The 26,437-nt window shown below is 39.8% G+C and overlaps 1 protein-coding gene across 1 annotated transcript in view; it reads left to right on the top strand.

Annotated features, from left to right (window-relative positions):
* ESR1 (estrogen receptor 1) overlaps window positions 1–26,437 on the top strand; it is a 362,043-nt gene that overhangs the window by 105,381 nt on the left and 230,225 nt on the right. Inside the window, exon 2 of the mRNA XM_081044705.1 lies at window positions 1,237–1,761. Within this exon, the coding sequence (XP_080900831.1) occupies window positions 1,307–1,761 (455 nt within the window). The 5' untranslated portion in view covers window positions 1,237–1,306. The remainder of the gene's footprint in view (window positions 1–1,236; window positions 1,762–26,437) is intronic.

The raw sequence follows: 26,437 nt of genomic DNA, 5'->3' as shown, positions 1-26,437 counted from the left end.
TGTGTGTGTGTCCATCATTTAATTCAATTCAAAACTTTTTCAATTTCTTTTTTATCTGGCTTTTGATTCTGCATATCCTAGCCCACTGTGAACTGAGAAGGTGCAATTGTAGGATTAAAGAACAGAAATGTATCATTGCAGTTTAAAATTTGTTGGTTAGACCAACAGTGTAACATAATTGCCAAAGATGTGGTTAATGACCAGAAGTTACATTTTGTATGAAAAGGTCACATTTCATATTCAGTTTTCTGAAGTCTTAGTTGCATAACTGGTGGAAGGCATGGACACCCGTGTGTCCCTACCCAGAGGTTTTTGTGAATCATCATTCACATCAGAATTCCTAATGGGAGCAAATACTGTGGTCCAACCCAAACATACAAGTCGGGCTGGGAGAATCGCACCAGGTCATGGCTGAAAGGGACCACTTTGGGAGAATCTGCAACAGGGAACTGAGGTCCAGCAGCATTCTCCTGATTGCAAACACAGCTCTTCCTATATGAACTTCTTGAATCTCAGCCCCCCCTTTCCGCCCCCCAGATGCCTCCTACCTATTGCGTCCCTGCAGCTGCTAAACATAGCTAGCTGTCTGTAGCTGGCTGCACATGCAACCGCACACCCCACTCTATCTCCATATCTCAGAGTGGTCCTCGCCAGGGTCATTCTCTGTACACACTACATATTTCCAGCCAACAAGAAGAGTGAATCAAACAGTTAGAGAGACAAACAGAGATAGATTGGAGCCTGGCACCGGGTGCATAAGGCAGCACGTTAGAGAAAGCTCGTCCCTAGCAGAGTCTTCCCAGTTCATTTTAAACCCGGTCTTCCCTGGGCCACCTTTAGAAGTTCCCTCTGAGCCCCCGCCCTCCTGCTGTGAAATTCAGCCTCCATCTAGCAGCGGCAAGGAAAGTTCAGGGGAGCTGCTCTTTGGGATCGCTCCAAGATGAGTTGCGCCTGGAGTGATGTTTAAGCCAATGTCAGCACAAGGTAACAGCCCTTGGCCGGCTTCCAGCACCTTTGTGATGCATATGAGTCCGGGAGACCCGTACTTAAAGTTGGAGACCGGGAGCCTGGGAAGTTGGCAGAGCGCGCTCGCGCCAGGCTGCACTTGCTCGGAGGAGTCTGGCCGCCCGGCTCCGGCTCCGGGAACGAGCTGTCTCTCAGGACAGGCCCAGAGCTCGCATCCCGGCAGGGCGAGCGCCGGGCCGCCTCTAACCACCGGTTGTGCTCTTCTTTCAGGTGGCCGGTTGGCTGCTGAGCTGCCTGCCGTGTAGGGAGACAGTTTGCACCTTGCCCGCGGCCACTGACCATGACCATGACCCTTCACACCAAGGCGTCCGGAATGGCTCTGCTGCACCAGATCCAAGGGAACGAACTGGAGCCCCTGACCCGCCAGCAGCTCAAGCTGCCCCTGGAGCGACCCCTGGGCGAGGTGTACATGGACAGCAGCAAGCCTGCCGTCTACACCTACCCCGAGGGCGCCGCGTACGACTTCAACGCTGCGGCCGCTGCCTCGGCGCCGGTCTACGGCCAGTCTGGCCTCGCCTACGGCCCCGGGTCCGAGGCGGCGGCATACGGCGCCCACAGCCTGGGGGGCTTCCCGCCGCTCAACAGCGTGTCGCCGAACCCGCTGGTGCTCCTGCACCAGCCGCCACCGGAGCTCTCGTCCTTCCTGCACCCCCACGGTCAGCAGGTGCCCTATTACCTGGAGAACGAGCCGAACGGCTATGCAGTGCACGAGGCCGGCCCTCCCACCTTCTACAGGTACCGGCGCTGTCCGCGGAGCCGCGTCGGGGTGGCGGCCGCGCAGCTGGGGGGCGGGAGCGAGCGGGAGCCTGGCCACGCTGAGCCCGCGGAGCCGCGCAGCCCGGCCCGGGGTGTTTGTGGATGTGGCGCTTGACGGTAGAGTCAAGTTCCCTAGCTTGGCAGCTTAAGAAAAAAATCTATTCCCCCCCCCCCCCCCGCTTGAGAGGCAGATATGACACCCCGTGTGCTTCCTAACTAAACAAATGTTGGAAAACCTTACAAAGCAGCAGTTATTTGTGGGGGGAACACCCCAAAGCAAATAAACACAAGGCGCTTTGAGTCCCTCCTAGTAAATGTCCTGCTTTGGGATTTAAGGCTGGAGGTTTTGGGGGTTAGGGGAACTCTGTTTTATTTATCATTATTTAAAAATTTGTGTTTTAATGGGCTTGCAAAATTTCCTTTCATCAAGAATTTCAAATTGGAAATATGCATGTAGTGATGATGATGATGATGATGATGATGATGAATTCTTTGGGAAGCGATTCCCAGCACCCACTGTCCTCCTCCTCCCCAGCCCAGATGCAGGGCTTTATTGAACTGCACTCCTCCGGGAGCAGCAGAGCAGTTGAATGGGTCTTACGTTTCTCATTTCTAAGTTATCTGGCTGGGTCCCTGTTGAAACAGGTTGCTGGCAAGTGATTTATGACAGCCAGAAATTTACTGGGGTCCTGTGAGTTTAACACATGTCATATGGAGGCACGAGTGTTTTGGAATACCCTCCTGTCAGTTAAATCACATTTCTGTCCCACCAGGCAGAAAATGCCCGTGGAGTCACGTGTGTGTGTGTGTGTGGGGGGGAGGTGGGGTTGGGGGGTGACGGTGAGCTCCTTCTGCACCTTTCAGTCACTGTGGAAGAAATACTAGCAGTTCAGGACACACGGGAACACTTTTGTGACTTAATTGGCAAATGTTTTATATCCTTATTTTTTTTTCTCTAGTAGAGATTATACTTTCCTTCCCCCCCCCTCCCATTTTCCCTTTAATAATTACTCCTTTTACTCCCGATGGACTCGGGGAGAGCTTACGTGGGTGTTTATGGTGAATATCTGTGCCCTAAGAGTCCCCTGGACACGGATGCCCCTGAGTGGGTTTGGAAGGCCTCTGGGCGCCCACGTGGCTGGGTGCTGAGTTAGACACTACTTGACTGCTCACCGCTATCAGACCAGCCTCCACCCTCACCCAGACCCTTTATTGCAAGCTATAGACCAATTTTTCCTTTTCAGTGTTCTATTTCCAGAGATATTTATAGCAGAATAAACAGGAGGAAGGTGCAGGTTGGCCCCAGAGGATACTGACGGGCAGTCTCAGGGCAGCTGAACTTACCCGGTATCCTCAGCCCCCTCGAAGGACATTAGAGCATCCCACAGCCAAACAGGTCCAGCGTGAGTTATTACTTAAAAGACAATGAACAAAATAATAAAAACTTTAAAAAGAACAAAACTTTAGAAAACATATTTCAAATTCACTTCACTTGTTTCAGTTCGGGGTTAAAATGAAAAGAGAAGAATTTATTCTGCCCACTTTAAAAAAGTGTTAGAACAAAACATAATGATTGTATCTAATTCACACACATTTGAAACCCCTTGATGTGAGGGAAAGCAGTGGTACGATGTGAATTCCGTAACCTTATGATGGACTCCAGAAACTATTTTTTTTTCATTAATTTTCAATTCTTTTATTGCAAATTAATGCCGTTGAATTTCAATGGGCACTAATGAGACTGCTCCTTGGTGGATTATCTACTGCCTTGCTACTAATTACAAAGTGATCATGGTCAAATAAAAAGGGAATCACATTTTATTTAAAATTGTTCATTATCCCAGTGGCAAATAATATTGCCCTAATATGCCCTATCTTAAACTTTTTGCATCAGATGATATTCAAACACTTTTAGAATAATACAAAAAAAAAATGACAAGGGACTTTAAAAAAGTAAAACAAAACAAAACAGAACAAAAAGCAAAAAAAAACAAAAACAAAACCACCCTCACACAAGTGGGATTCTTTGTGCAAATTCAGTTTTAGAATGATTTTTCCTTTATAGTTTATTTCCCATAACGTCCTTCCTCTTTTGTTTGAATTCTGCCTCTTACTACCCAGAGAGGAGGTGAAGGCTCTATCCAAGTGTTTATTTAATTTTTATGAAAAGTTATTTAATATTCCCCTTCCAGTTTCCCTGTTTGAATCACTTGGGGTAAAAAGTAAAGAACTCATTAGATTTTTTTAGGAAACTTTAATTTTCTGTAGTAGTTATCAAAAGTTTGGAGGCTGAAAGCAGTATTTTCAAACTGCTTCTTATGACCCAGAGGATGGTGAAATCAGTTTAGTGAGTCTAGAACATTTTTTTAAAAGGAATAAAATAGAGAGGAATGTAATAGAAAACATCAGAGTGCATAACATTTAATAGGGTGGGTTTTGTTTCCTGAAATATTATTTTAATTATACGTGCTTGTGCATGCAGGTTGTGATGTAAAATGTATTTCTTACTGTGGGTTGAGATCAAAAAGGTTTGAAAGCAATCGACCTAAAATATTATGTTTAGTAGAAAACAAACAAACAAAAAAATCAGGTAAGTGCTTGGTTGTTTTATCTGCACAAACCAAGAAGCTATTTTGATTGTCTTAATTTTATTTTACCCCTCTAAATTAGTTGGTGTCTTTAGGTCAGTTAGATTAAGCTCTACTATTTCTGAATCTTAACTTTTATGTTTGTAGAATGGTGCTATCATGTGGATTGTCCACCTGAATGTCTCACTGGGATGTTCAGAAAATGTATGTGAAGTTCACATCATTTAGCATTAAGATGCTATGGATGCTTTCTTCTACCGTATTTCCCTGAAAATAAGACAAAGCCGGACCATCAACTCTAATGCGTCTTTTGAAGCAAAAATTAATATAAGACCAGATATAATATAACATAATATGATATGATATGATATAATGTAATGTAATATAATACTAGGTCTTATATTAATTTTTGCTCCAACAGACGCATTAGAGCTGACAGTCCGGCTAAGTCTTATTTTTGGGGAAACACGGTATGCATGAAGAAATGTAACAGGTAAAACTACCCTGGGCATATAATAATGTGAGAAAGATTATCATATGGCTCAACTAATTGTTAGTAAGAGGGAATAAATTCATAAATAGGCAAGCTGTGACTTTGCAAGATATGTCTGACCTAAAATTTCTGGAGTAAGGCAATTGGGAGTCACCTTATCTTGGGTTCCTTTTTAGAGTTCAAACAACTTAGGAAGTTTGAATAAACTGAAGATGAAACTTAATTATGTCCACCATGATTTTTAAAATATAAATGAGGTATTTAATGCTCTGTGTTTATTTCAGTTTTATTACTCAATAATCTTTAAGGCTAAATATTGCTCATTTCTCCAAATTACCTGACAAACATATTATTTTGCATCAAAGTCAGTGCCCTCGTAATTTGTATACTGTTATACTGGCTGTATGCATATTTTGAATACTAGTTTGTCCATTGGTGATCATTTAAAATGATTTCTTTGAACAAGGCTCATCTCTAGGGAGATATTTCAATGGCTAATTTTCAAGTTTCCAATATTTCCTTCCTTGTATTTTGGTGATATTTTAGCACCCTTTCTTTCTGTTCTTACTTTTTTCATTCATTTAAATTATTACTGTTTACCTGACACTTTGTATTGGTCTAAAAATAGTTCAAGGAGCTACATCTTGCCTTGAGAATGAGTGTATTTTAGGTTGAAAACAGAATCACATCTTCAATCTCCATTTCATTTTCACCTACTCCATATAAATATATGAAGTATAGCTTGTACCTGTTTGTTAGAAAGCCTTTGAAGGATAATTGGTACTTATTCTAATCTTCTTTCTCATAGTCAGTTAATTTGGGCCCCTGGATTATTTTTGTGAATATATTTAGAATATGACGTTCATAATTTGGGAATATTCAGTTTCAGCATTTTGGTTTATGATTGTTTTGAGGGTATAAAAGACGCGCAGGAAACTGAAAAAGGCAAGGACAATAGATATCAGGAAAATAATCAAACTTTCTGTTAATGATAAGACATTAGTAATTTTGTCAAATGGGATAGTATACGTGAAAGTGGTGCATAAGCTATGCATGCATTCAATATTTTATCATTATTTCACACATTAATATTTGTCCTGGTGCTTTTGTAAGCTAAAGAAAACTAGGGAAGAACAGATTTAAGTAGTCAGGAGTTTCACTACAAATATAGATTGATGATAATATGAAATCATTTTCTTGGAAGCCAAATTTAAATAAAATTTTTATTACCATCTGCAACATTTGTTTGCAGCATGGGTTATCATAAAGAATATTTATCTTATAGATATATTTTTAAAAAGTCAAAACCCTGATTATGTGAAAATATTTTTACACAAGGAACTATATGAATTTTAGTTTTCTAAAATGAATATTCAGCACAAAGATAATACATCTAAAACCACCCTGTGACTTCAGTATTCTTTTTAATGTAACTTTAGAAGAACACAGTAGAGAGAGCAGCATGCTAAGTGTTTTCCCTTTTTTTTCCATGGTACACTGAATGGATAGAGGCAAATAAAGTCATTTAGTTGAATTCCAAGTCTCAGTTTGCTTATTGAAGAAAGAAAAACATAGAATGGCCACAACTCTTTAGAACCAAAATGCCTACTCCAGAGAAAGATGCTATATAAATCCCCAAAATACTTGAACACAAACCAACCAAAGTGAAAGTGTAAGGGATTTCATAGAAAGGAGACATCCCATCAGTCATTGAGTAGTTTTATATTTTAAACTCTGCTAGCGAATTGATGGACAATGTCGTTTTAAAAACCAGTGAGTCTGAGCTGTCCCTTACTCCATCCCTAAAACATACCCTCACTCTGTCCTCTGAAATCTGAGGACTTAAGCCTGCGGAGGTAAAGGAAAGAACCTTTATGATATTCTCGATCTCATGAGGGAAGAAACCATAATTGCGGAATTCTGTACTGTGGAGAATATTAGTAAGAATTAGGGGGAAGTTTTGCATTAATCAACAATACTTTCAAGTATGTGTATATGTATAGACCCTATTTAAAATATGAAGGATGGAAAGACATTCCTTTTGGTCCCCAGTGACAAAATTTTATGTAGTTTAATAAAGTAATAACTTCAAGAAGCTAGGTCAAATAAGAAAGTGTGTGACTGACATTTATGGTGTGATGGTGGAATCCATGATGGTGGTGGTGGCAGTGGTGAGAATGGTGATGATGACAATGATGGGGATCATGATTATTGGTGTCTGTTTGGGTAGGTACTAATTCTGGATGCCTACTACATAGCTGGAGAAGTTTATCCTATACAGAAATCAAATCCTTTTAATGTACTTGGCTCATGTTTGTGAAGCTATAATTTATGAATAGTCAAACATTTTAATGACATTATTAATAATTTAATACCATACATCTAGTAAGTAACTATAATTGCTACAAATAAAATTAAAACAGAAGAATCCAAACAGCCTGGATTTTCTGTTTTCGTTTTTCCTCTGAACTTTTTAGAGGGATAAGTGTTGTCCTTAGTTTGCTTCTGTAATGTCTTCTACTTGAATCCAATGTGTCGTCTTTAGTGAGATAGTAGGCTACTTTGTCGTGTAATTTTCTACTTTCTGGGGCCCCGAGGAATTATGCTTGGGGAAATTACAGTTCACTTAAAGTTAATTAAGAAATGTTCAGGACTAGACATGTACAAACGAGCCCTTGACAAACTCATATGTGGTTCTTTTTGAAAGTTCCCCAAACGTTGTCAAGCTCAAGAGGAATAAACGGCCTCTGCCATTTAATGTCCCAATGCTCACCTTTAGCTCAGAAACTGCAGACTGTCTGGTCCCAAAGCCTCCTGCACCCTTCCTTGGTTGACTCCCGGCCTGCATCCTCCAGTGGTCGATTTGGGCCCCGGCAGCCAACGTGTGTGCATGCCAGGTACTACTGCCTGGGCAGTTTTCTTGGCAACTGGACTCGCTTTTCTGACCTAGAGGCTCAGGATTTCTTCTAAGACCCTGAAAGTAAAAGACAATTCTCTTTTAGTTTCCTGCAACTAAATGATGTTAGAAATAGTATTTTTTTTTTTTGCATCGGCGTAATTCCTCTGCTGATTTTTTTTTTTAAACAGTCCATTCTCATATTTTCTTGTTTCTTTGCTTTATTTTCAATGTTCTTCCCTTTAAACACTTTTTGGCTTCTTTCCTTTTTTCAAGCTTTCTTTCTTCTTTTCTGTTTTAGTCACTTCATCCGTGTCTTCCCAGATTTTTCTTTCCATCTTTTCTGGTTTATTTCTTTATTGACCGTTTCATCTGTTTTTATTTTTTAAATGAAATTTGGAACAGGGCTCAACAGAGTTCCTGCCTGGCAATGGGGAAGCGAGCGGTGTAAGAATAGGTCTTACTATTCCAGAGAGGCATTAACTACAATAAAAGTTTCAAAAATGATATTTTTTTTCTTGTCACCAAGGAAAGAAGCTTAAAACAAACAAAATCAGGAAGACATTTTCATTTAGTGGAATTGTTTTGACAGCTCATTCATTCATTCATTTGGCAACCTCCTTCCAAATTGTGTAGCTCATCAGTGGCATAGATGAAATAAAATGCATTTTTGTATTCCAAGCAGTTCATATATCAGTGCTAGCATACAGCAGCCAGGAAATATTATTACATGAATGGGTGAACTCTTAGGGCCTCATCCTTCTGCACGTACATTTGGTATGGAGATAACAACTACAAATGCCATCTTGGTTGTTATCTCCTGGTGGACCAGGTTTCAGGGGTTCTAGATGCATCTGAACTTGGACAAGGTGCTTAAAGCTGACTGTAATTTCCCAGCTGGTGACAAAACACTCATTTTTGAAATGTTATAGGTATGTCCATGATTTATTTTACTTGTTTCACGAAGGTATTTAAAATTTTTTTTTTTTTAAATAACAATACAGGATTGTCAGATCCATACTGATTTTAAGGGTCCTTACGGGTCCTGGATGTTACCTTTGACTTCTGCTTTTGTATTTTTGAAGAGCTTACAAATGGTTGTATTTATTTCTGCTGGGCTAATTCAAGGAATTCAGAGAGAAAGCATGGAATTTCAATTTGAGTGCAAGAGGCAATTTAGTTACATTGAGAAGTTATTTTATTTAGTTACCTGAAAAGCTTTGTGGGGTGCTCAGAGGTCTTTTTGATTTCTAAGAGGAGGCAGCCTGAGCACTGGCCCAAACAGAGACATAACTGTCAAGACTGGAAGCCTGTCAGCCTTCGGCGACATGCCTAGCTCACAAAGTCCTGAGAAGCTGTTCATGGTATGAATGGCTGCTGGTGGTGGGCAGGCAGCACTGACCTGCTCAGGTCTGTTGTCTGCAAGAAAGGTTGTTCAGGAAGGATCTGACAGGAGGAATGTAAGGAGTGTGTGAATCCCCCCATCCCTAAGGAGTAAAGGAGAAAGAAGGACTCCACAGGGCATCACAAGTGCAGTCCATCCCCATTATTTCTGGATTCTGTATTTACAAATTCGCCTACTTTCTAAAATGTCTCTGTAACCCCCAAATCGATACTCATGCCACTTTCTCGGTCATTCGCAGACATGCAGAGTGGTGAAAAATCTGAGTCACCGACGTGCATGTTCCCAGCTGAGGTAAAATGAGGCGGCACACTGCCTTCTGGTTTCAGCTCTCCTGCTGGAAGCAAGTGTCCTGCTCCAGGTCTATTTAGCGCCACTTCTTTTTTTCGTATCTTACCCTTTTTGTCGGTGATTTTTCTGTTTAAAAATGACCCCCAAGTGTAGTGCTGAAGTGCTGTCTAGTGTTTCTGAGCACAGGGCTGTGATGATTCTCACTGAGATAATGGTATTAGATAAACTTGGTTCACGCGTGAGTTATAGTGCTGTTGGGTGTGAATTCAATGTCGATGAATCACGAGTATATGTTAAATGTTGAATAAGATGTCTTTAAACAGAAACACACACACACAACAAGGCTCTATATTGATTGGTTGATGAAAATACAATTGATCAGAGAGGCTCACAAAACCCAACCCTGTATTTCCCCTTGGGGGCGTGGTTCAGTATTCACTGATTCAGTATGGGTGGCTACTTTATCAGACGTAATTACTGCCAATATCGACAGTCGATTTATGTAACAGAGTGATTAAAGCACAGGTTTGGAAGGCAGTCAGTGAATGTTTCTGGTTGACTCCTGCCTAATTGTGATCTCTGGTTCAATGTGGGATGGCATTTACTCATCAGTAAAATGCCGGTCAAAACAGGACCTACATCTTTCACTTGTGAAAATTAAAAAATTTCATAGATGTCAAGGGCTTAAAATGTGTATGGCACTTAGCAAGCCATTATTTTTTTAAATTACTTCTTCAGACAGGAATTGGCAGCTACACACCAAAGAAGGTGACTATGAGAGCTTTTTAAAACTCATAGACACAGACAATAGTTTAGGGGTTACCAGAGGGTAAGGGGGGAGAGGGACTCTAGAAGAGGGTAAACGGGGTCTAATATATGGTGATGGAAAGAGAACTGATTCTAGGTGGTGAACACACAATGTGTGATATAGATGATGTATTACAGAATTGTACATCTGAAATCTATGTAACTTTACTAACAATTGTCACCTCAATAAACTTTAATTTGAAAAAAAAAAGAATCTGGAATGTTTGTAACTTCCCCATATTTGCTTGTTTTGCCTTCAAGGGACTAACTTTAATATTCTACTGTGATTAGAAGTTAAACTTCCTAAAGAAAGCAGGAAGCTAGTATTTCTTGAAGTGCTTAATATATCCTAAATTCTGTGCTAGAAAAACAAAAAAGAGCAACTGTAGTCAACTCCAAATAAGGAAAAATCAATCAATTAACCAATAAAAGGAGTGAAGGGCATTACGTACTGTGCACTGAGGCAATCCCAGAGAGAGAAGTAGTTGAAACTGAGGTAAGCAGTTTATACAAAAGCTGTGACCTACAGAGGGCAAGCAGGAGATTTGTGTGTGGCTTAGGACAACGGAACTGGGATTAGAAGAGGGATGGAAGGTAACACTTCTAGGGCCTCCAGAAAAGTGATTTTCAACCTTGTCCGCACATTGGAATCAAGGACGATTTCAGAATCATCCAGATGATTAAAAAACTACGGAGACCTGGGCCACACCTCAGTGATTCTGGTAATTGCTTTGGCTTGAAGCGGGAATAAGCAATTTAGAAAAACAAAACAAGACAAAAACACCATAGGCTTTTCTCCTGTGTAGTCTACTGATTAGCAGCCGGACTTGCCTGAATGTGATCACAGTTACTCTCCCTACAACTATGTATCTCACTTTTAAAGACGGGGTTATGCAGGTAGGAGACCTCCGAGGGGATGTTTGGGTTTTGCTGTACTCTAACCCCAAGGAGGAATGTTCAAACCCAGATCTGCCTGATTTCCAAGTCCTCATTTCATTGAACCATCTGGGTACCAGAGGCAGAGGGTAAAAGGCTTGCGGAGGAGAAAGAGGACAGTAGCATTAATATCTATTCCGTATCATTCCCAAATGAGATTTGAGGTAGGCAGTTATATAGGATATGGACTAGATGCCAGGAGGGCCAACTGCCATAGGGTATGAAGAGGAAATTAGGAAACGGCCTACAATATGGATGCAAATACAACATCTATGGACGGACACGACTGAGGTTTTTATTCTGTGTTTAGATAATTGAAGGTAATTGAAACCCTTCAACCTTCCCCCCAATACGGTTCTCTTTCTTTCACTTTTTCAGGTAGTTGCCACGCACCAGACTCTAGTATTGTTTATACAACTTTAAAATTTTAACTATCAGTACAATGGGTTGATTGCACAGAATTTCCAGTTGCGTGTTTGGAAAAGCTCCTTGAAGGCTTTAAACGACTTAATTGAAGCTCTCCTCGTGTGTTCCTTTCCATCATGAAATATTGGGTTGGGACAAAAGTAATTGCAGGTTTTGCAAATTTTAAATTTTTTTTTTTGTAACCTGTTCAACTGCAATTACTTTTGTATCAACCTAATATTTGCAGAATTCTTTCCACAAATGCAATACTTGCTATTTTTAACGTCTATCCCTGTGTTTACATTTTAGAAGACTCATTTATTGCTAAGGGAGATGGGTATCCAGGCCCTCCACATTGGCATATAAGCCCAGGGCATGGTTTCGTGAGGCTTTTCCGCATTGCTTAGTTCTCAAGGCTGCTGTTTTTCTCACATGACTGCCCAGAATCATCAGCCAAAAGCAAATCTTTGAAGTCTCAGAAACATGTATAAATGCAACTCCTCCGGTAGGGCTCTCCGGTCCTTTTTTTTCTTTTTCTTTTTTTTCAAATTAAAGTTTATTGAGGTGACGATTGTTAGTCATGTTACATAGATTTCAGGTGTACAATTCTGTAATACATCATCTATATATCACATTGTGTGTTCACCACCCCGGTTCTTTGTTTTTGAGGCTCAGCAATTGTGATCGATGGAACCAAAATTGCTTCTCTATAATGAGTCCACCCCCCTTGTAAGAAGTCTGTGTTTGACACTAGGGAATGGCTAGCGAAATGATCAGGTAATGTGTGGAAGCATTCATAGGTCCTAGCGTTTTAATGCTGAATAAGCGTAGTTCAGCCGGTCAGCTTTCAAGACATCTTAAAAACACAGACAAGACGTTTTTTCTCAATATCTCACATGTCATTGTCTCTTTTTTCTACACATAGCCAGCTTTCTGTTATTACTGTAAAAGGTTCCTTACTGGTTTTTCAGCTTTTGAGCTTTCAAACACTGATTTTTCAGTTTGTTCTTAGAGCATACCTGAGAACTGACTCTGGATGGTGAACACACAATGCAATATAGAGATGATACATTATAGAAATGTACACTTGATACCTATATAATTTTACGAACCAATGTCACCCCAATAAATTTAATAAAAATTAAAAGTCCAAACCAAACCAAACAACAAAAAAAACCCTTGATCTGATCCTTCCTCTGCTTTTTAAAGAAACCTTCAGTGGCTTCTCACTAGTCACAGGACACATGCGTGTTCCCTTGTCTGACATTCAAAACCCTTGTAATTTGATTCCAGCTAATCTACTTCATGAAGGTCTTGTTCAAAACCAGATTTAAGTGGCAATGTCCCACTTGTAGTTCTCATAGTCACCTCCATGTCTACCATTTCTTCCTGCTTGTCCCATCTCTGTTAGGCTGATTCTACTCAGAAGTCAGAGTTCAGCTCAAATGCCACCTCTACCAGATGGGTTTTCTCCTGGGCATTCTTTCAGTGTTCATTGTATTAATACATATGCAGCACCTCTTTTGGTACCTCTGTTATGGAAATCACTGTATCATGCCTTTCATTATGGTTGTAGGTAGATTTGTGTCCCCCATCTCTTTAATAGATTTTTTTAAATTTTATAGATTAGATTAGACTAATTTAGTAAATTTTGTTAATTCATGTATATATTCACTCAGTCAACACACTCTGTTGAGTCATATACCAACATCTGTGGTAGGTACAGACATTGGACACTTCATTTATGATGAAGTCACTCATAGTCTAGTGAGGGAGATGACAAGTGTATAGACAATTGAAAAACAGTAGAATAAGAATTGTGATAGAGAAGGGACCACCAGGGCCATAGAGGAGGGACACTTAACTAGATTGAGCGCCTCCATCTCTTGATGCTGAAGTCCAAAAAATCTTCATGGAAGGAGGAGTTGGCCAGGCAAAGAAAGGCAGGCAAGGCTGTGAAGAGATGCTGAGTCTTGTTCCCTGGTACTCTCTACAGTTCCAGCCCAATTCCTTGGGTAGAATAACTTAGTAATTTACCTAGCCAAAATATTGAATTAACAAAATAAGGGTAAATTGTGAGGAATCAGAGAACTAATGTTAATAATACCTACTGCTAGTATTTTTGAACTTAGAGCACCAGGCACCATGCTGAAAGCCTTAAATGATGATCTTATTGAATCCTTACGTCAACCGTAGTTGGTGTAGTACTGTTAGTATTCTCATTTCATGGATGAGGAAACTAAGAGTGACAGAGGGGAAGTGACTCACTCAAGATCACACAGCCAAGAATGGAGGACTGGAGACTCTAAATCTAGAAAGTGGATTCTGAAGTCAAGTTTTAACCCACTACATTATGCAGAAAAATTGACAGGACGTCTTCTGTCACTGATAGATTTACTCAGCAATTGGGGTGTTAACTTTTTGTTAATTTTTTATATTTAGTTGTGACAATGGTTTAATCTTAGACTGTGTCCTGAGGTTACTTCTATTAGTTTTATGGGAAATCGCTATTTTTATGCTTGCTAAAAGCACGTTTAAACAATTTTCCATTAAGTAAGGAGATATTTTCCCTTCTGATATCAGAAGGAACCATTAAATAAAATCCTATAAAGACTTCCTGATAGCAACCTTATGCATTCCTCTGCATATAACATCCACCCAAGAATTTTAAATCTGTACAGAATTATATAGTGCTCCTTTGGTCCAGTCCTCTCATTATGCAGATAAAACCATAAAATCACAGTATTTTTAATCTAGGAGAGATCTTAGGCATCATGTGTTCCTACTTCTGTATTTTCCGAGTGAAGCAATTGCAGTGTAAAGAGGTGAAGTGCTCTTCTCAGGGTTTCCCAGCTCGTGCAGGCAGAGTCAGGACTAGAACCTATGTCCGCCTCCAGCCCACTACTTTATATTTCACAGATGGAGGCATGAGCAGCCTCTGTTCACTGAGGACATAGAGGCCATGCCATACTTATTGTTGTAGTTTTAGCAAAGCTCAAGCAAAGTAGAATGAAGGACTCACTGACTGGTGCTGATCACTACAAAATTAGAATGATAGCTAAAGTGAATGTACCAGCCTTGCACGCCTATCCAGACAGCGCATCTGCTTAATTGGCATATGGTCCATGTGAGAATTTGTTTTTACCTTGGTTTGTCACTTCAGTTTTAAGGATCTAGTGGAAATGTATTTCCCATACTACTTACGTTTAGATTATTTCTTCTCAGTTCTAATAATTATATCTTGTTTACTTTGTGATTAAAGATTTCCTTTCTTGTTTTCCTGTTTTCTGTTTCCAGGTCTTAATAGTAAGGAATTACTTTACCATATTTCTCTGGAGACTTATATCAACTCCTTTCAGATTTCTGAAGCAGTTGGGTGCTATTTTTATTCCACAATTACCAATGTGAAAATGGAACTTGCATTATTTCCTAATCGATATTTCACTTTAGTGTTGGCAAAATTGAAAAAAAGAAAAAAAGAAAAAAAGAATTCAATCTGTACTTGATTCAGCAGCCAGGTTCCAACAGGAATTCTTTGTAATATGGTCCCTATGTTGAAAAACGTGTCTTCTTTGAGGCTAGTTGCTAACCCCAGTGTTAGTTATATACTGTTTACTATTAAACTTTTCCCCTTGTAATTTAATATTGTTCTAGGAAATGAAATGTAAGTTTAATAAGAATGGCAACTGATGGAACCATATGTCATACATATAATTAATGTTCCTGATAAATGTGTTAAAGAAGGACATAGTTGATGGGTTATAACTGTACTAAACCAAGATGATTTGACACCATTTACTGTGTAGAAATGAACATTTATCAGGATAGGGTTTATAGTTAAACAAAACTATAATTTTCTTTTTTACTTTCAATTTTTTTTAATGAGTCAAAGAACTGTTAGAATTGTGAAGTAAAATATATGTAAAGGAGATGTTAATAATCTTACAATTCACAACACTGTGAAGAGAGCATGTAGGCATTAAAAATGCTTCTTATTAACATTCTATGACTTTTATATGTGTGAAAGAAAAACAATATGAGGTGGTAGACATTAATATAGACTTTTCGAGGTTCTCCTTCCCACTTTTCTCTTTTGTGAAAAATTGTAGACCAAAATGTTTTTTCTTCTGGTTGTAAAAATGATTTATGCATCCTCTCAGCAAAATGACTTTCACTAAGAAATTGGGAACAGAACTACCACAGTGACATTTTGAGGGGTGTTTGTGCTGCATTCTTTATTCTGGTGGCTCTTTGCAGACAGATGGCGCTAAGCACGGAGAGTACAATTAGGTAGGTGGACGGCAACTTTTTCTAAGTCAATGTTTCTCCTTGGAAGATGATCATTTTAATCCTCTCAAAGTTTAGGTTAAAACTTTGTAACTGCATCTACATGAAAGAGAGCCTCAGCAGGCAGACAGAAAATGAGGAAGATCAGTTACAGCCACATGCCTCCTGGTCGTTCCTGTGCTAGAAAGTACTTACCTGTGAGCCAGCTTCTCTGTGGAGACCTAAACTCTGTGAATCAGAAGGTACATTAGTCTCTTACACTCCTATGTAATTTTAGTAAATGGGTGAGCATTAATTTAATGAGATATCTCCTTGGCCCAAGAGTTAATGCACCTTCAAAATTGCCTAATTTTGTCCAAAACAGACTTTTGTCTCTTGACAAGAATAACATGGCTAGGCCTGTGATGATTAACCTTTCCCACTGTCCTGAACTCACCTCGAATTCCTGCTGGACTCATGTGCCCCTGTGGCTTTCTTTAAAAAAGTATCATATATTAGATTGCCAAATAAAATGTAGGATACCCAGGTAAATTCAAATTTCAGAAAAATAGCCAGGAATTTTTCAGTATAATCATATCCCATGAGATATTATATTAAAACATTCTTTGTTGTTTATCTGAAATTCAGTTTAGCTGGGCATCTTGCCGTTTTATTGGCAAGCCCTAGCCAATAAACAGTTTACTGTGTTTCTTCCTTCTCTTTCTTTCTTTGTTTCTTTGTTTCTTTGTTTCTTTGTTTCTTTGTTTCTTTGTTTGTTTGTTTCTTTCTTTCTTTCTTTCTTTCTTTCTTTCTTTCTTTCTTTCTTTCTTTCTTTCTTTCTTTCTTTCTTTCTTTCTTTCTTTGTTTCTTTGTTTCTTTTCTTTCTTTCTTTCTTTCTTTCTTTCTTTCTTTCTTTCTTTCTTTCTTTCTTTCTTTCTTTCTTTCTTTCTTTCTTTCTTTCTTTCTTTCTTTCTTTCTTTCTTTCTTTCTTTCTTTCTTTCTTTCTTTCTTTCTTTCTTTCTTTCTTTCTTTTCTTTTCTTTCTTTCTTTCTTTCTCCCTCCTTCCCCCCGCTCCCTCCCTCTCTCCCTCCCTCCCTCCCTCCTCTCCCTTCCTCCCCTCCCTCCCTCTCTCCTTCCTTTTTCTCTCTCTCTTACTATGTTTCATTTTTGAAGCTTGAAGGTTATCTTTTATGGCTTCCCCTTATAGCTAGTACACAGATACGTCCCTGTCTTTCCTTAGTAGGATTGCACACTTATTTTTGTCATAATTATTGATTACAATTAAGGATCTAGGTTTAAACACAGAATGACCTAGCTGTTCATTCTATTACCTGAAAAGATAGATAATTGAAATGCAAGGGAAAATATTGCAATGTAATATTACAATATTATACTGCATGAGGAGAAAAATCAAAGAGTAGGATCTAGTAAAAAGAGATCTTGTCCTCAGAATTAATAATTAGGTAACTTTTGTGAGAGATTAATATAGTAAGTGCTATAGAATTAACACTTGTTTTGGGGGAATTTTTTTAGTTTTGCAGCATTATTGGATTTCAGAAAATAGTGCTTTAGAAAAACAATTCTCTTAACCTCTCACTAAAGTGTGAAAGATCTAGAAGATAAAGTACAACGCTTACCTAGATGAAGCATTAAACAGATGTCCATTTCCCCCTCCTCCACCTCTTCAGTTTGCAGACTTTGGGTTGGCTGAACTGATAGCAGGAGAACTTGAACTTGACCTTGGTGACTTGGGAGACAGTGCTGCATAAGAGGCCTCTGATGCATGACTACAAATGGTCTTATAGGGATAAGGTGTGTCACGGGGCATCTCCATTGCATGGATACAAAGGAAGTTGTAAACATATCAAAATGTGAAAAAGGGGATGCCTGGGAGTTAGTGAGATAAGGAAATGCTCTTCTGAGTGTAGGCCAGATAACTGCTATGCTTCCCCGAAAATTAGACCTACCTGGAAAATAAATCCTAGCATGATTTTTCAGGATGACATCCCCTAATGTGTCTTTTGGAGCAAAAATTCATATAAGACCCGGTTTTATTTTGGGGGAAACACGATATATATATATATATATATGTAATTTCTGGGGGCGATTTTCTGACGTCTTTGGTGAGACCATGGCGAATGGAGTATAAGTGAGAACTCCCAAAGTCCTCAGACATATTTCCTTTTAGCCAGTGTTAAGCCAAGGACACTGAAGAGCTACTAGAGTATGACTAGCAGAGTATAGTATGACACTGGAGTATGACTAGAGTCATACTCCAAGGCAAAGTCAGGAAGAAGAGTTGGAGCAAGGCTAGAAGTATGTTCTCCAGAGTTTTCAGCTGCTTGGGAAACTTGTTGCTTTAGTGGGTGACAGCTGAGGTCACTGGCTGACAGCTGAGTGATTTTGCCCCATTTGGAGGTGTTCCAGGTTTGAGCAGAGCCCTGGGGATAGGAAGGTAGTAAATCGAAGACTGGTTTGGTTGTTTGTTTTTGGCTTCCTAGCATGCTTAGAACTTGCAGAATTATAGCAGAAGAATCAGGAAGGGCATTTCAGAGCTAAATATAAAAAGTTATAAATACCACTTATAAGCGTAATAAAGGTATCTAATGTTGATTTGTCTCTGACCAAGGCCAAGTCTTATAGGAAGATAGAGTAAGTGGAGACTGGGAATCTGAGCCCTTATCCCCAGAGATTTCAGGTTGCTTTTGACTCCACTGTCTAGACAAAACCATCAGATGATACAGTCTAGCAAGTGGAGGACTTTCTAGAGGCTTCTGTCCAGAAATGAGGAGAAGCTTGCAAATGCAGAGGCTAGAACTCTCCGGCTTGTGCCAGGAGGCCTGAGTCACTAATGTTTACAAAGAGTAACAGAGCAGCTGTTTTTGTTTGTTTTCATTTCACAGTATTTATTGATTTTATTTTCAATAGCATATAATTTAAAAAATCATCTGAAAATTTCTCTCAAAGTATATGCCTCTAATTTACAACCTTCTTTTGACTATGCAAATGAACCCAGTCTTTTCCAAAACAAAATCTGCCCAATGCCGGGCAGATTTTTAGAGCACATTCATTCTGGAGAGTTGCTGTGACTCTGGAACCCCAGCTCTGACTCTCTTCTTAGTTGGATGTGTAGGGGAGTCAGTAATTCGAACTGTGGTGGCCACTGCAGTGATGAGGCAACCGGGAAGGCCTTTGCTGATCTGCATATATTCCTGGGGTTTGGTCTTCCGAGTGTCACAGTGTTTTAGAGGGTGTGGATGCTGCAGGCTCAGGTGTGCGTCACGCTGGTCAGGTAGTTGATGACGGTGACCAGCCGCTTGGTTGGGTTCAGGGTCCTGCTTCGGATCTGGAGGGTATCCTAGCTACTTGAGACTTAGGCTTCAGAAACCTTTGCCGATTTTCTGGGCACCACGTGGGACCCCTGGTCTGAGAAGTAATTGAAATCACTGTTTGGCAGTCTGGTTTTGAGTGACCAATGCAGCCTGTTGACATGCTTTTACCTCACTCTACTGATGTTGTAAAACCGCCACCAGTTTCACTGGATGGCTGACCCAATTTGCCTATTCATTCATTCATTCATGCATTCATTCATTCATTCAACAAATATTTATTGACCAGCTACTCTACGCTAGACACTCTTCTAGGTACTGGGAACAGACCTAGGAACAAAGAAGACAAATTGGTAAAGGATTCATTGCAAAGGTGACATTTAAGCAAAGATTTGAAATAGGGAAGGGAATGGTACCATGAGGATAGCCCAGTGAGAACTATTTCCAGTGGATGTCACAGCGGTAAAAAGGCTCCGAGGCAGGAGCATGCCTGCAGTGTGTAAGACAGAGAGGCCAGAATGACGGGAGTGGAGGAAGAAGGTGGGAGTAGGGAGAGCAGTGTTGGGGTCAGAGTGAGTAGGGCCTTTGCAGGTCATTGTCAGGATCCTGGCTTCTACTCTGAATGAGTTGGAGATCCAGTAGAGTTTTGAACAGATGAATGACCTAATTTGACTTTTTATTGTGAATAAATACTTAAATTTTTTTAAATTTCAAATCTTTACAGAAATGAAATAATATTATGAACCTTCATGTACTCATCCCCCAGCTTCCACAATGATTATTTTATTTGTAAATATTTCCATATGCATTTCTAAAGGAGGAAGATTGTGTTTAAAACCACAGCTCTCATATTATCGTATTTTAAAAGTTAACATTATGTCTTTAAATATCAAGAATTTGAATTGATAGGTACTTTGGAGGTGGAGCTGATGGGGTTTCCTGATACAGCATGTGAGAGGGGAGAGTTAAGGATTGGGCAGTAGTTAGAATCCTTTTCAGCATCGTACGGTTATTAGAAGACTACTATATACGTACTTCAAAGTAAGTTTTAAAGATTAACACCATCATCTGTCTTCAGAATTTTTAAAAATTTATTGGGGTGACATTTGTTAGTAAAATTACATAGATTTCAAGTGTACAATTCTGTATTACATCATCTATAAATCCCATTGTGTTTTCACCACCCAGAATCAGTTCTCCTTCCATCACCATATATTTGATCCCCCTTACCCTCATCTTCCACCCCCCGCCCCCCCCGCCCTCTGTCTTCGGAATTTTTAGTTTCTTTCCATAAACATTATTCAATGGCACCAATTCTCCAGTTAGAGAAAATACTGTGATGTCTGTTTTCAAATGAGGAAAAGTGACATAGAGTTACTTATATGTTAAGTAACTTATTCTAAAGTCCTTTAGATAGTGGTTTAGAAAATTCTGGCAAACTGTGAGTGACTTATCCAAACTTAAAATTTCTTTTGCTTGATTATTCTTGTCCATGGGAAATTTGGGCAGGCAATTTAGCACATATCAAGACTGACTAAACTCTCAAGATATTTTTAATTATTTAAAGGGCTCTAGTTGCATATAATCCAATTGATTTATTAAATTGAATTCAATTTAAATAAATTCAAAAGATTTATTGGCTGCCTCCTCTATATTTGATATTGTTCAAAAGGATTCCACAGTCTCACAGGCATGAAACCTGTCTAACCACTCATTTCAATATAGTGAGAAAATGTGGGTACAAGGTAGAGAGACAGCAGAGTGGAGCAGCTGAGTCTGAACGCCAAAACCTCTTGCCATGAGCTCCATATAGTGTGCAGCTCTGTACATATCCCACGTGTTCCTCATGTCTACAGATGACACGATCTGTAAATGTTGTTATTGCGACACCACAGAGTAATCTACTGTGTCTTCTTAGAGGGAAGCAAGGCTTTCTTTCTTTGTTGCACCACTAGCAAAAGAATAGGGGGCTTGTAGAGCTTGTTTTCTGTAGGGTGAATGGGAATATCAAAGAAGATAACACTGAAGATTTAGTTTTTAGCTTTCACATCTAACGGAGCCTTTTGTATTTGTCCAGAGGTGTTAACATTTCTGGTCACTGATTATGTTTAGAAATGTGGCCTTACCATGGATGAAGTTGCTCTGTGCAAAAGAAATATTTTAAACCATGTCCAGATTGTCTCCTCTTCCAGAATCACTCGTTTGCGTTGGAACTCTTTCCAGCCATGTGTGTTACCTGGGCTGTACCACAGTAGATGAATTATGTGTACTTTGCCTTTGATTTCTCAGCTGTATTTTCTTCTGTTCAGGTTCCCACCTCAGTCATTGTTGACAGAGCTCACTGAACTAAGGAAATGTCAAATATACAGAAGTACTTTCCCCCTTTTGTCTTTGTCTTTTCATTTCTTGTCTTTCTTCCCTCTAGTTTTTTTTTTTTCCCTCAGGGTTTTTCATGCCTCATATTAGAGAAGTGATGTTTTTGTGGGAGAGTCATGTTAGCAGTTAGAAACAATAGCCATCACCAAAAGCTCCCTCTGATGAAATGGGTGTTTGCCATCTTTAATTGGTCATGGAAAGGAGTGCTGAGCAAACTTACATGCTGGGCTACTACCTCTTCCCAACTTATCTTTCATGCATTTTATTATTCTTGGGAAAGAGTTTTGAAAAATGGTCTGTGCATTCATGAGACCCAGTGGAGAAATTCTAACTGGCTATAGATGTTATTTTTGGTTGGAGGCATGGGGCAGAGTTATGGTCACACATTTGTAGAGTTGGAAAGGAATTTAGAAAATGTGGTTGAGACTTCTCATTTTACAAGGAAGAAACTGAGACCAAGAGAGTTTTGGTGACTTACTTAAGCCATGCAGCTGTTATTGGCAGCTTTGTGTCTAGAACCTAGGAGTTCTGACTCAGTCTAGAACTTTCCCACCACAATACCCTGCCTGTCTTATTTTATCATGAAACATTATGATCCTTGATGACATACAGGTTCCCAAATAATTTTTGTAAGTAAAAATTTCTATTTGCAAATCTGGATATGTTTGTGTGGAGGTTTCGTGTGATGACATGTTGTTCTTATCTCTTGGATGGGATCATAAATTGAATGATTTATGGTCTCATGCAAAAGCAGACCAGAGGCCAGTGTTGGAGCAGGATTGTTTTTGAGATTTAAGTTCAGCCTATAGTGCTTTTTCCCAAAGGCTCAAGTCTTCCTCCTTAAGTTGTCGTCTTCCTAGGGCAGAGGCTATCATTCTTCTCTTATTCTGTCACCCTCTCTCCTTACTCCTCATCCTCTATTGCTTCTCTGTTTGTATCTGTCCTTTGTCCTAGGATGCTCACTCCTTGGTCGACGTAAGTAGGTGCTTATGCAATGCTGTTGATTCAATGAATACATTTCTTAAGGTTTCTGCATATGAGTAAATTATTATTCTCTGACTACAGTGTCATATTTTCTGTGAAAACTAGGCAAGAAATCAGACTTGTTTTATGAAGGTGTGGTGTCAAACCACAGCTCTCTCTTGACGTATGTCTTTTGTGTCATCCACATGCCTTGTTTCTTGCTTCTCGCTTTGGACTTCTTGTCCTCACTGTTCATTAGCACTTGCAACAGATTGGTGCGAGTTGAGAATGGAGAGGTGATGAAACTCAATACAGGTCATTTGGTTACATCTTAGTAACTGATAAAAGATAAAAAGATCTTGACTACATGGGGATTTTAGGGAACTGTATGCTAGGCTACTCTTGTTTCCCATTAGTGTGGAAAATCAACACTTGCTTGTATTTTGGGGTGAAGATAGTTTTCTTAAGTGAGTGGGAAAACCTCTTGACATTTTACAGAGAGCCTTAAGTTTTGAATGTCGAATGCTAATGTTCTTTGTGCATAAAGAATTTTAGAACTCTTGTATATGAACATTAATGACACATCATTTTCTACTTGTGAGTTAAAATAGATGTTTTCTGTAATAGTATTTTTAGGAAATATTTAAACTTTCATCAAGCCATTCTACTGTCAGCTCCATTAACTCTGTTTTCTTGGAGCTCAACAGAGTTCTCAACCTTTGCATTAGAAATTGAATTAGCATTTCCCCTCAAAAAAATATTATTGGTCTTGTAATCAATAATTGTAGGCAATTTCTCATGGGATACTATTTATGAGTTTAGGAATGAAATCCATGTAATGGTTTTGCCCCCAGATGTGGTGTACTCTTCCCTTGGCTTGTGATGCTTTTGGGTGGAGCTCCCAAGGACACCCTTCTCTGTGGAGAGCCTGGGCTCTGGGCCCACACTGCCTGAGTCCTTGGCTCCACAATTTCCTGGTGGTGTGACTTCCGTGACTTACCTAATCTTTCTGTACCTTGGTTACCTCATTTCTAAACCAAGTGCAGTCATAATAATATTGCTAGAGTCATTTTGAGGTGTAAATGAGTTAATTACATATAAAACTCTTAAAATAGTGCCTGCCACAACTATCAATTTAGTGTGAAAATTTGCTGGCTGCCTCCCCCAACTCCTTTTATCTCCATGGACCAAGGGTCATGCTGGTTTTTTGAGAAGTCCATGGTTGTGGTTCTGAACTTTGGCAGAAGCTGAAATAACAGCTATAACTCTCTCTCTAGATAATTTCACGGTGCTGCATGTATCACCGGTCACTTTTTGGAAGAAGTTTTCTTTTCTGCCTCTTAGGGAAGAACATTGTTTGTCTGTGTTTATTAAAGAGAAGATACAATAAACACAAATAAAAATTATACCCACTGAATGGATAGTATGAAACGAGATAAATAGATTAAGTTTTCAGCGAAGCAGCATAAAGGAGAGTCTTTAATCTCCAAAAGAGTTGAAAGGACCCATTTTTGTCATCCAGAAAATAATTTTGAACTTGCCAACCCCAGAATTTAACTACCACATGGTTTAGGGGGTTGAGTCATACTGGCGCAGGAATCATGTAACTTGAGCTATTCTAAAAATGAGATTCAGGATTTTTTTCCTCTAGACTCTACCATTTTAGGTCAACTTGTCCATTCTTTTTAAGAACGTCTGCTATGGAAAATATTTATTTACTGCTATGGGAAATAAATAGAGATTATATTAAAATCCAAGTACAAAATTGCATAGACAGTAGCAATACCCACAGGTAAGTTTGGGTCATAGGCACAAACCACCACTAGCTTTATGCCCATTTAAATGCGATATTTAAAGTAGAGAGAGGTACACAAGAAAATATATTCAGATTTGTGTGTTAATACATATGGACATCAGGTGACTTCTTATCATCTTAATACCACATTCTGTTATTGGTTAGCTGTGCCTCTTGCAAAGTTATTCTTAATTCTTTATTGATTAATGTATCTAATAAGTATTTATTGGATATTTTTGTGTGCAAAGCACCATACCAGGTGCTTTGGGGGTGATGAAAAATACTTAGAATATAGTTCCTATACTCTTGAAAAGCTTATATCCCAGTTATGAAAGCAAGACATACAACAGGGAACATGTAATTTTACTCATTCTACAATTGACTATCGAATACTTAATTATTTGTCACTACGGTGCTGGGAACTGGGAAGCAAAGTGACTATAATAAGATCTCTTTCCTGGAGACTCACAGTGAACACCTATGATGAGGAGGAGGATTCCAGAATAGTCTATATAAGATGTTCTAGGATGACATGTTGATTCTGTTGAGAACGTCAGTGGCTGCTACCTGGGAGGACGCATTTGTCACTCAGGAGATTTTTGCCTTTTGGCTGAGATAGGAAACGGTGTGGGTGAAGGACCTGGGATGGACTAGTTTGATCAGGGAAGTGTGATACATAAAATTAACCATCACAGGGAGGGATAGGGCTGGAGACAGGACAGCAGCCAGGTCACAGTTGTTATGCAAAGGAATCTGAATTTCTCCTATAGGCCGGGGGAGGGGTCCTACTCTGAAGTCTTTTGGGGAGCCCATTCACGGGCTTTAGGAGGCCCATGAATACCCTATGATTTTAAGCAAAATCTGCATATCTGTAAATAAGGTGTTTTCCTGGGGCCTATCATCCAAAGAAGATGAAGAAGCCTTATCCTAGGTGTTGAGGAGACACGAGAGATTGCAAACAAGGGTCCATTTTGCATGGTGGAAGCTTGCTGTTGCTGTTGTGTGGAGAGCAGATTTACGATGTGGAATGTGCAGGCATGGAATTGGGAAGGCTGTAGAAGACTCTCCACATCTGGATAGTCATTCAGATGGCAAATATTCACTACTCACTTAACTGTGTGTTGTGCTGTGCTGAGCATGGTAAGTACGTAAGGCAGCCATAGTCCCTGCCACGGTGGAGGTTATGGTGTAGGGGGTCAGACAGATAATTAAACAGAACACAACCACATGTTGGTCCACTGCACACATCATTTACTTACGCACTTGTTTATTCCACCTTTATTTCTATGCTAGGCTCTCTGCAGAGTGCTGGAGGAATGAAGCTGCCATTTCAATGGGGAAGACATGCAATCAAATAAACAAATTAAAATGTGGTTTGATTTCGGGTAGCTGTAAGCAGTATAAAGAAAAAACAAAAAACAAATTAATATCAGGGAGTGGGAAGTGATAGGGAGACTACTTTAGAAACATCAGGAAAGGCTCTCGAGAAGGTGAGAAACCCTGCGTGGAGTGGAGCAGCAAGTCGGAGACAAAGTTGCTGCGATATGGCAGTACCTGGTGTTTGTTGAGAGGCAGCGGACAGCACTTGGAACTTGGGCAGCAAGCGGGGAAGGAGGGCGGGCTGTTCAGGTTGAGTGACAGGCAGGGCACTCATCAGGCTGGTCCTTTGAATTTTATTCTTGACGTGGTGGAAGGCTGCTGAGGGATTTGAACGGGGAGTATAATTCTAACTGTAGTGTGTGTGTGTGTGTGTGTGTGTGTGTGTGTGTGTGTATGTGTGTGTGTAACACACCACCAAGCGATTCACTCAATTCTGACACTATCTTCCTGGAGGTAACATCAGACCCCACAGATTAAGGGCTCAGTCCTGCAAGACTGTCCTCTACTTCAGATGCCAATCACAAGCCCCGTGCTTCTGACTGACTGGCTGTAAATCAGAGGTTCTCACAAGCCCCACTTTGGGTTCGAATAATTTGCTAGAGTGACTCACAGAACTCAGAGAACCATTTACTTACCAGATCAACGTTTTATTATACAAGGGTATAACTCAGGAACAGCCAGATTGAAGAGATGCAGAGGGAAAGTATGGGGTAGAGGTACAGAGTTTC

This window comes from Rhinolophus hipposideros (genome assembly GCF_964194185.1).
Source record: "Rhinolophus hipposideros genome assembly, chromosome: 3".
In the NCBI taxonomy this organism is placed as follows: Eukaryota; Metazoa; Chordata; class Mammalia; order Chiroptera; family Rhinolophidae; genus Rhinolophus; species Rhinolophus hipposideros.
The sequence above is the reverse complement of the archived record's forward strand: the minus strand, read 5'-3'. Positions and strand labels throughout refer to the sequence as shown.